The sequence below is a fragment of the Ictalurus furcatus genome, chromosome 17 (genome assembly GCF_023375685.1).
Source record: "Ictalurus furcatus strain D&B chromosome 17, Billie_1.0, whole genome shotgun sequence".
NCBI lineage: Eukaryota > Metazoa > Chordata > Actinopteri > Siluriformes > Ictaluridae > Ictalurus > Ictalurus furcatus.
Window position 1 is genome coordinate 10,076,942 of NC_071271.1, and position 10,672 is coordinate 10,087,613.

The window sequence follows — 10,672 nt, forward strand, 5'->3', positions numbered from 1 at the left end:
CTGCTGCAAAACCATGAAGGAGCTTACATTTTTCTTCCCAGATGGCTTTGCAGCTCTCCTTGCTGTGGCAGCGCAGTGCTGGAGGTGATGAATAGCCAGCAGTATATCCATAGTCTGAAAGGTGCACTTATCACATCACTATTATGCTGCAGTTAGGACAAGGCTCTGTAAATGCCTGCTCTAGATGTTCAGGACCCAAACAATTTGGACATTGATTGTGTCCATTGTCCAAATTCATCAGGGCTTGGCAGAACTAACAACTTGCCATCTGGCCCTGGAATACACAAATTAAGTATTTATGGATTTATTAAGAAGGCATGGAGGCCTAGTGGTTAGCACGTTTGCCTCCATGGTTGAGGGTTTGAGTCCCGCCTCCGCCCTGCAGAGATTGCATGTTGTCCTCATGCTTCAGGGGTTTCCTCTGGATACTCTGGTTTCCTCCCACATCATGCTTTGTAGGCTGATTGGCATTTCCAAATTGTCACTAGTGTGTGAATGTATGTGCTATTGGGTCTAGGGTGTCCCCTGTCGTGTGCCCTGACTCCCTTGGGATAGGCTTCAGGCTCCCTGCAACCATGTGTAGGATAAGCGGTACACAAAATGGATGGATGGATGGATTTATTAAGGTTATAAGATTAGCTGTTCCCAAGCTGCTGCACACCAGCTTAAACAATCGACCATGTGTCTTATTTGGCGAATCAGCCAACTGTGGCTGAATTAGTAATGTCAAACATTAAAATGATCATCACCAATCATTATCAATACACTCTATCTAGAGATTACAGATTTAACAACAACAATATTAACAAATATCAAAGCACTGGCATGCAAAATATTTCCTCAAATCCTAGACAAGACAATAATGGGAAAGAGGATAAGAATGTGGTATAGTGAGGGCCTTTTATAGGTTAACCACATGGGGTCATGGTCACGAGTTGACAGCTTTGGCTATTGGTTCTTGGCAAGGAAATGATCAAACAATAATGTTCCTCTAGTTCTGGAGAAAACCGCCTTGAGGATAACGAACTAAATGGGTTTGAACTGTTTGCACGGCTGTTAGTAGACCTCTGGATAACCCTAAAACTGAGGAACAAAGCTTTTATAATTTATCATAGGCAGATGTTCATACATCCACATAAACAGGAACTTCTGTGTTCTTTGTTCCCTCTCCTCTCTTTCCATGCTTAAAATCCTTTAGGTCATGCAAAGATTATAAGGTACTAAAATATTTAAGATAATCCTTGTTTCATGTCTTGATTTCACAGAAGCAGGATTTAATAACATTTGGGAGATTTATCATACAGTATTTTTGAAGCACTTTACTTAAAGTTGTCTTATATTTTTAATATATACAAAACATGAGGAGGAATTTTAGAAAATAAATGTGTTTTTTTTGTTTGTTTGTTTGTTTGTTTTTTTTAGAAACCAGCTGTATTTTTCTCATTGGGTCAACACCTCTACTGTATTTAGGTCTTATATTTAATGAATAATTAGAATGTTTGAATTTATCTTAGCATGTGAAAATATCTTGAATATAGTCAAATTGATCTAGTATTTCATACTGTAAGATTACAATAAACCAAATATAAGATCATTAAAGATATTTCTGGACATTATTACTCATTTCAAGCTTGCAGTTTTAGTTTTCGTATTCTATTGTCAGATAATCTTGCTTCTTTCTAGAAATAAATGCTTAAAATGAGCAAAATTATCTGCCAATAGAACAAGACTATTTCAAGCTTGAAATGAGTACAAATGGGGGAAATGAGTGAAATAAGGTTAATAATCTTATAATTGGTTTATTGTAATCTTATAATAATAAATACTAGATTAACTTGTCTATATTCAGGGTATTTCCACTTGCTAAGACTGCAGTGTAGTGTTGTAGAAGGATGAAAATGAAGAGAGCACGCTTAACCCAACAATGACTCTGAGCAATGTGTTAGATACACTGGTCTTGAAAGTACAGACTGTTTAAAATGCAGAGCAGTGAGCCTGTGTTCTAATGTCCTTGCCATAGTGGATATGCAGGAGTATAGTTAAGCCCTGGATTTCAGCACTTTCTTTTATTAGCGTGAGGTTAGGCAGGTGGGTCGGTGCAGAGATTAACCGAAAGACCTGTATCTCACTGTAGTGCACCACTTCTTTCCTTAACAGCATGAGCTACACTCACAAAGTCACCCCCTGTTCACCAGAGCACTTATAGACACGAGGAGTCATTTCCCTTTCCGTTTCCCACGCTGTTCAAAAATTGCATGGAAAAACATGTTGGAGTCCAGCCATATAATCTAAAATCTTACCCACACGGCTCCCTGACCAAGCCACCATTTAGCCATGTGATACAAAGTGTACTCACTTCATTCAAGCATAACTGAGGCAATGGCATTGTGTCTACACAGTGGACAGTAGAGCATTACATAGAGTGCTACCAGTTATGGATTTTCAAAGCTGGATCCTCTTTTAACAATCGTTTAATGTCTGTGAAATTTATACTATATAAGTTCTAAAAACCTCTGCCTTTCCTGGATTGAATTATGTTATGTGTTTCTCTTTTCCAGAAGTAATGTTATTTATCAGTCCCTCCAGGATTTTGCGATCACAGAAATTAATGCAAAATCAAGCAAACTCCGCAATATTCTGAGGAGCCTTCAGTTTTTCAAAATGACCTCAGATTTTCCACAGATTTGGTCCAAGGTGTGTCATTTGACATCATCACAACGCACATTCAGTCAAAGCCCTCTTCGATTCATGTGCGTCACACAGGAGTACAACTGAAAGGCCTCATTTACCAGCAAACGTCACTGCGAAAGGCCATGCAAAACAATTTCATGTAATTGCAATTTCGCCAATTCAAGTCGTTTTTTGCAAGAAAAGCACACAAAAAAACCCTCTGCAAATTGCATCACAAATTTTTAAAAAAGCTGCAGTTCAATCAAGTATTTTTGGCCGCAACAATCATAAAAGACATCACCAAATCCTGTATGGACCATGTAACATTTTACAATCTGGTTACTCAAAAAGAAAAAAAGGGAGAAAATTACATTTAATGAGTCAAGTCCAACTAAACTGAAGCGCAAATGAATCCACAGACATTTTGACAGCCAGTATTTGATTAGATACTCAGTTGATTAGGTTTATGTCCGTTTTCATGACATCCATGGTGTGGGGAATTCACACTGATCCAGCAAGGTTTTGGGCATCTTTAGACACACTGACTGTTTTTACTATCTTATCTACCTGATCTCTACAGAAAGCTTGGACAAGGTTAAGTAGTTGAAAAAAAGACTTCCACATCGTTCTAGAGAAATATATTGATGCTTTCATAACGTTGAGGCATCAAAAACACTATTTTGTTCAAAATCCTTTTTTTTGTGGCTGTTTTCCCAGGCTGACACACATATATCCAACTGAACTAGAGTCAGATTTAACTACCTGCTCTGTGCTGCATGTGTTTGTGTCCCAGCTCTCATCTGCACTGCTGTTTGATGCCGTACACACAGTAGTTGCGGCTGTACAGGAGCTGAACCGCAGCCAGAACGTGGGGGCAACTCAGCTCTCTTGCAAGTCCTCCAAGATCTGGGAGCACGGCACCAGCCTGATGAACTACTTGAGGATGGTAAGACACGCAGCACTGCATCAAGCCCTGTACTCCAGATGGGCACACACCCTCATTATCATCCATGTGACACATTCATTACAGTGCACCATTATCGAGCTAGAAGTGTAGTTCATTCTTAAATGTCATGCAGCAGTGATCCATATTATAACTCTTTAGAAGGTGAAGGTGTGCCCCTTTCATTGTTAAATTGCTAACCATTTACTAACTGCTAAAGAAGTGACAAGCTTTCCTGCCCATACATTGCTGGAACATTAACAGTATTACCTATTCAGTAACATTAATATGGAAAATATATCAACTCTATATTCTCACATTGTGTTTTTATCAATTGATCCTAATGCTTTTGGGTCACAACATATCTATCTATCTACTGTACATATCTATCTTTTGTTTGTGCTATACACTGAAGACATTTGGGTTTGATACTAATATGAGATGCTGGATCAGAATTTCAGCTTTCATTTCCTGAACCTAAAATTAGATAAACTGCATGCTGTTCAGTTAAAGTACAAATCACACAAGAGGACAGATGACAAAACTTAAATGTAAGTTTAATGGTGTTTGTTTGTTTGTTTGTTTGTTTGTTTTGAACAAAAGTGTTACAGATTCTCTGTTTATCATTTTCTGAAGAACATGGCATGGACCCAGTTGACTTGCCCTTAAACCTTAAACCTATTTTGGACTTTTTTGTCAGGTCAACTCGCACATCCACCAGAACATACCGTGACCTACAAACATAGCTACCTCGGACTACACTTCCCAAAACACATGAGCTCTCGGTGCGTTCACAGAATGTCGAAATGACCAGAATTACTAGATGACAACTCGGACTTTCTACTCAGAGCTGTTCACGACCTCGGACTCGGAATTATGCGTTTCTGTACACCAAAATGAATCTGTCTGAGATGATGTTGACAAATGCAAAAAACATTAAATCGCATTTTTATTTTTAAATATTGAAGACAGAAAGCACGTCAGGTAACAACAACATGTTTATTAATAACACAGGCATTGGTAACTCCAACTCTGTGCTAGCTTCATCAAACCGTATTGTATGTCTTTCATTTATTTTCAGATTAATCTTGCATTAATAAGACATTAATAATAGTCAGTTATACAAATTATTGCACAGAAATATTACGAGATAACTACTTAACTATATGTTACTGCTGAAGCCGTCACCATTTTGAGTGTTTCTGCATGACGTTGCAGCGGCCAGGTGGTACAAGTCAGAGCTCTCGGAAAATTCCTAGTTTACAAGTTGTAATTACGAGTTCTACGAGGACGTGAACGCTTTTTACAAATCGGGATCTCGTAATTACAGTAATTACAACATGGCATGAACGCAGATTCTGTCACATTCACAGTCACTGGAATTTTAACCATGCACACCTGTTCACAATTCCACCTGTACCTATACAAACAGCCCACGAACATTCAGCCAGTTGTGAAGTAGCGCTCAGTATGTGATTACTTGACCTTATCAAGCCGTTTACTGTGTACTGTTTCTCTGGTATTCTGACCTGGTTTTTGGATTTTGGATTTGCCCTGTTTCTGGGGTTTGCTCTTGATCATTGCCTGTTTTTTTTTGTTGTTGTTGTTGTTGTTTTGTCACGTCTTTGCCTTGGGATTTGGATTTGTCTGCCTATTTCCACAATAAACTCTTACTGCAATTGCATCCGCCTCCACCGACCTTACCTGACAGTTTTACTCATTACAGCTAAAGAAATTCAGTTGAGATAACATTGAATTTGTTCTAGTCATAAACTGGCCAAGGAAATAATTTGAAGGAGACAGTTATAATGCAGTGCAACCATGCAACTCAGTAGAAGTGGTCTTACTGTACCTAGTGAGAAGAGCACTTAAGACACAAACCTAAGCTTTTTTAATCCTCTTGACTGAGAATGTTATTGGTAACAATGCATAACAGCATTGTTTTTTCTTACTATTCTGTATACAAATGTATTATTTTAGTAATGTAATATGTTTCCATGCAAGATGCTTTAACTTTAACAGTTTTATGTGTAAACGGTATTGGTAAAAAGACAATTGCCAATTAGTCACAGGATATTCTAATGAATATTCTTTGATTCCAGACAAAAATGTATTATAATATACGTATTTGCATAAATATATCGTTATATATTCTATAATATTTTAATGTGTTCTCTGTCATCCCATTATTGGTATAGTTTTCATCATTTTATTCACCAACATGATCCACTATGACACCACTCTTATAGTGACCAGATATTGTGTCTCCCTCTCCTGGATAGGTAGAATTGGAAGGTCTAACAGGCCACATCGAGTTCAACAGCAGGGGCCAGCGCTCTAACTATGCCCTGCGCATCATGCAGAACAGCAGGGATGGCCTAAGGCAGGTAAAGTAGTTCTCCCACTTACGTCCTTCTCAGTTGCTGGTATACACCATTGTGCTTTTGTTTTCTCTCTCATAGCAGGAATTTAGCATGCTTCAGCACTCCCAAATGCCACATTGAGCAGCCATACGGTACTGTGAGGAGCCTTATTGACCTGCTTCACTTGTGTTTACTGACTCAAAACATCTCTTTTACTCCCCAATATCAGCATGTGTCTAACAGGTCGGCTGGTTATGAGGATTGTCTGACCTGCAGAGACAGTGGAGGTGAACACACCCATATCATTCTCTCTAATTATCTTGGCAGTCTGGAATTAGCTCTCTTAAAGCAGTTAATTTTTTTTTGTTGTTGTTGGCTTTGACAATAATGGCGGCATCCTGTTGACCCTTAGACAACGGCTGAAAGCAAATCAGACCATGTTCGGGGTTTGCTATGACAGGGTCAGTGTAAAAAGCTGGATGAGTTCAGCAAATATGTAGTTTTCGGTGGAGGAAAGGAAATTGGGTTTAGGAGGAAAAGAATCATAATGGTTGCCACTTAGTGAGAACATACCCATATTATTATAACTGAACTTGATACAAGGTGTCAGAATGAGACTTCAGGTTGAATTGAGTACTTTGCATGCTACAGTCTCTCTCATTGTCTTGTGTATTCCGCTTCATCCAGCTTCACCCCAGGCTGTGTCTGACTTTGCCATTTAAGACAAACATTGTTGACGGGAATGTCTGTTATGCTTGGTGACTTGTCTTGTCTACTATTTGCCAAGCAAACATGGGCTACATCTGTCACAGAAGCTTCTGCTTGAGTGACAGTCCAGGGCCGGACCCTGAGTGACCGTCCTCCATCCACAGATGCACACAAACCTCCTGGCATTGAAATCTATTTGACTATTAACACTTAACCTTTGTTCTTAAACACACATATATAACAACTTGGCATCTCTGCTGAGATCTTTGTTGGGGCTTGATTGATAGCTAGCAAAGGGAAAAGGGCATTTATTCAGTATTTTGGACAGGCAGACAAAGCAGACTGGCAGCAACAATCAGACACAGTTCCTTTTATTAGACTCGTTTTGACATGTCTGTGTTGCTTTTTGCACAGTTCATATCTAACAGCTTGATTTTGATGAAGTCCGTGTCCCTTAAGGCCATGCAGTCTTGCAGGATTATGGAGTTAATCTGAAAGTCACTTCACCTTTACACAGACAGACATTTCTCTCCAGGTCATTGTCAGTCTTGTAGCACGTTTGGTTATTTAGAAAAACAAAATGGGACTGCATTGTTACTGGGGTCTCACTTCTTTATGGAATGTTTGAATGCATTTGCAGTTCCTGATAGAGAATGTTCTTGTTTAATGAATGGCATTTTGGAAAGGGCATTGTCACCTTAAACAATTATCATCATTGCAGACAGGCTCTGAGAGTGAGGGAACAAATAAAGTGAAGCATATAAGCTAATGTTGCGTGATTGCAGTCACGGGCATTATGAACAGTCTGCAATTAGTGATAATGACCACTCAGTGCCAGTTGTACTAAGCTGTTTGTGCTGGTTCTCAGACATAATTAAGCTACATTACGTAGGAAAACCCTGCATGCTATATATAACCCCAATTCCAAAAAAGTCGGGACGCTGTGTAAAATGTAAATAAAAACAGAATTCAATGATTTGCAAATATTCACAGTATGACACAGAAAACATGTCAAATGTTTAAACTGAGGAAATTTACCATTTTAAGGAAAAAATAAGGTAATTTTTAATTTGATGGCCACAACACGTCTCAAAAAAGTTGGGATGGGTCAACAAAAGGTTGGAAAAGTAAGTGTTACTTACTTAATGGTTGTGTTACTTAAAGGTTGCAATGCTACCCACTCCATCACCATGACACCCATTTAAATTCTTATAAGAACTATTTGTGTCAATTATACAATACAGTTTTAGGAACTTTATGAATTAATATTTAACAAACTATGTGTTTTAATACTGCTTCTTCACCGGAAGCCTTTCTGCAGATGCTCTCTGTAGGTCATAGCATATAGTTTGCAAACTCGTGCATCAAATATATGACACTTTATAGCAACGTCTTCAATATTACAGGAGTTACAGTGAACCACAAGGAAATTGAATACTGTTTAATTATAGTGTACCTTTATACAAAGTTATACAATGTTTATTTACTTGCCGTTAAAGTAAAGCAAAATGGCATATCAGCTATATTAATGCCCTGCAGACTATTTACTTGTTAAAGACTCAAGTCTTTATTTACACAATACACACATTGTCTTTGTTACTGTATTTTCTTTTTAGTCCCAAGCTTTTATTGATGGCTGACCATTTCCACCACTTTACAGTGGCTTTTAAATAGCAGTTTGTGCTTCATGCATGGCCACAGTGCATTTAGCAGACAGTTTCTGGCGCAGTTTGCCTAAATAAGCATACAGCCATTGTAAATTGAATGTTAATGTCAAGTGTATTATGTCCATTTTTAAAGTTACATCAACACATGTTTTGCACTGCTCCTCATATATGGTATGTTCAGGAAGTATTCACAATGTATTCAGTATTTTTTTGCACATTTTATTGTCATAGATTTCATTTAAAATGGATTAAGTTTACTTAGTGTATTAATTATTGCATACACAATAATGCGTAATGACAAAACGAAAATGTGTATATGCACATAATACATTTTTAATGTAGTGAAAATAAAAAACTACAATATCTCATTTAGATACGTATTCAGACCCTTGGCTAAAGGCACACTATATTGAGCTCAGGTGCATCCTGTTTGCTTGAATTATCTTGAGCTGTCCCAAGATCATGAATGAAATCCACCTGTGGCAAACTGAACTGACTGGACTGAAGTCCCATGATTCTCAGCTCACATCAGACCAAAACAAAAACCAAGCCATGAAGTCCAAGGAACTCTCCTTAGACCTCCACAATCAAATCATAGTAAGACAGGTCTGAGTAAGGGTATAAAACCATTTCTAAAACTTTGAATGTTCCCACAAGCACACTGGGCTCTATCATTGTGAAATGGAAGAAGTTAGGAACCACCAGGACTCTTCCTAAAGCTGGTCCATCTGGCCCAATTCAGTAACCTGACTAGAAGGGTCTTGGTCTGAGAGGTGACCAAGAACCCAATGGCCACTCTAACAGAGTTCAGAAGTCCTCAGAAGAGATGTGAGAACCTACCAGGACAACCGTTTTAGAAATACTCCATCAGTCTTTATGGTAGTGGCTAGGTGGAAGATGGAAGCTACTCCCAAGTAAAGGGTAGGCCTCTGGACTCTGAGAGCATAATGAAAAAAATTCTCTGTTTAGGTGAGACAAGCATCTGGTGTTTCTAGCATCATGCTAGGGAGATACTTTTCAGGGGCAGGGACAGGGAGATTGGTCAGAATTGAGGGAAGGATGAAAGCAGCCAAATACAGAGAGGTCTTAGAAGAAACCCTGTTCCAAAGTGCACACAATATCAGACTGGAGGTTCAACAGAGGTTTCACCTTTCATCATGATAATAACTTGAAACATGCAGCCAAAACAATGCTGTAGTGGTTTTTGGGCTATGATGGACCGACATCTCATCCAGGATATATTCCCAGTGCTCCCAGGATAGGCTCCAGATCCACTGTGACCAGGTTACTGAAGATGAATTAATTAATCGATTGTAAGAAGTAATTTCTTATTTACATTGTGATCATTTGGCTCAAACAAGCAGCCATTGGGGACATGGGTATGTGGCTGCCTTGGCAACAGTACCCTGACACATGGCTTCACACGTCCCCTCGCAAAGCCCACTCTACCTTTGTCAAACAGAATATTAATACTTGGTATCTCAGAAGTCTGAACACCAGCTCACACAGAGGCAGCTGCAGTTTCACTTGTTTGTGAAAGACTGTTTATCAGATGTGTCAAAGAACTGGGCAAATGATGCAACAACCAGAGGTTTCCAGCTCTGAAGTTTGCGTGTCATTATCCGTAGTGATGGATTATTTTGAATTATTATTCATTCTAGCCCTAGTTATGTAGTTTATGTCCACGTAGTGTTAATTCATTATGTTCTTCACAATTATATATATATATATATATATATATATATATATATATATATATATATATATATATATATATAAAAGCACCTGAAAACCTTGGATCTCTTTTACAAGACCTAATTAGTGACAAACCTTTACACATCACAAAATGAATTCTACTAAGAAGAGCATTACTTTAGAGTGCAAATGTTCCTTCTTTAGTTACTGATCGGAGGTCAGTCTCCAATGGTGTATTCCAACCCCTGCCAGAAGGAGCCTATTTCACAGCTTGTTTAATGCTGTCTGGTTCATCTCATTAAATATAGCCTTACTTCACCTACAGTGTTCTGCATAAAAAGGCTCACACACCTTGAACAAAGAGGTATTAACCTTGTGTCTATCTCAAGAATGTCAGGATTGGTAAATATTTCTTATGGAAATATTCATGCTTTAATTTATTGCAGTCTGTGTTCATTTTATTAATGAGTTGATTTAAAGAAGGAGTTCTCAAACTTTATACTCCCAGGGACCCCTTTAGCTGTAAAAATCTTCCATAGACCCTCTCAGTACAGATTTATTTGATGAATTATTGAAGTATTAGGCTGATTATTCAAATGTATAATAACACCATGTCTATTTATTGA

At 38.3% G+C, this 10,672-nt stretch overlaps 1 protein-coding gene across 1 annotated transcript; it reads left to right on the forward strand.

Moving 5' to 3' along the window:
* Positions 1-13: 13 nt before the first annotated feature.
* LOC128621714 (glutamate receptor ionotropic, kainate 4-like) lies at positions 14-6,398 on the forward strand. Its single transcript, XM_053647669.1, has 3 exons — positions 14-84; positions 3,388-3,616; positions 5,896-6,398. Exons 1-3 carry the CDS (start codon positions 14-16, stop codon positions 6,007-6,009), a joined length of 414 nt encoding a protein of 137 aa, XP_053503644.1. The 3' UTR covers positions 6,010-6,398.
* Positions 6,399-10,672: the final 4,274 nt, after the last annotated feature.

Excerpts from the sequence above, each read along its gene's own strand:
- LOC128621714 (XM_053647669.1), top strand. The coding sequence starts at position 14 with ATGAAGGAGCTTACATTTTTCTTCCCAGATGGCTTTGCAGCTCTCCTT. Across the intron at positions 85-3,387 it reads GTGGCAGCGCAGTGCTGGAG|GCTGACACACATATATCCAA; the intron begins GTGATGAATAGC and ends CTGTTTTCCCAG. Across the intron at positions 3,617-5,895 it reads TGATGAACTACTTGAGGATG|GTAGAATTGGAAGGTCTAAC; the intron begins GTAAGACACGCA and ends TCTCCTGGATAG.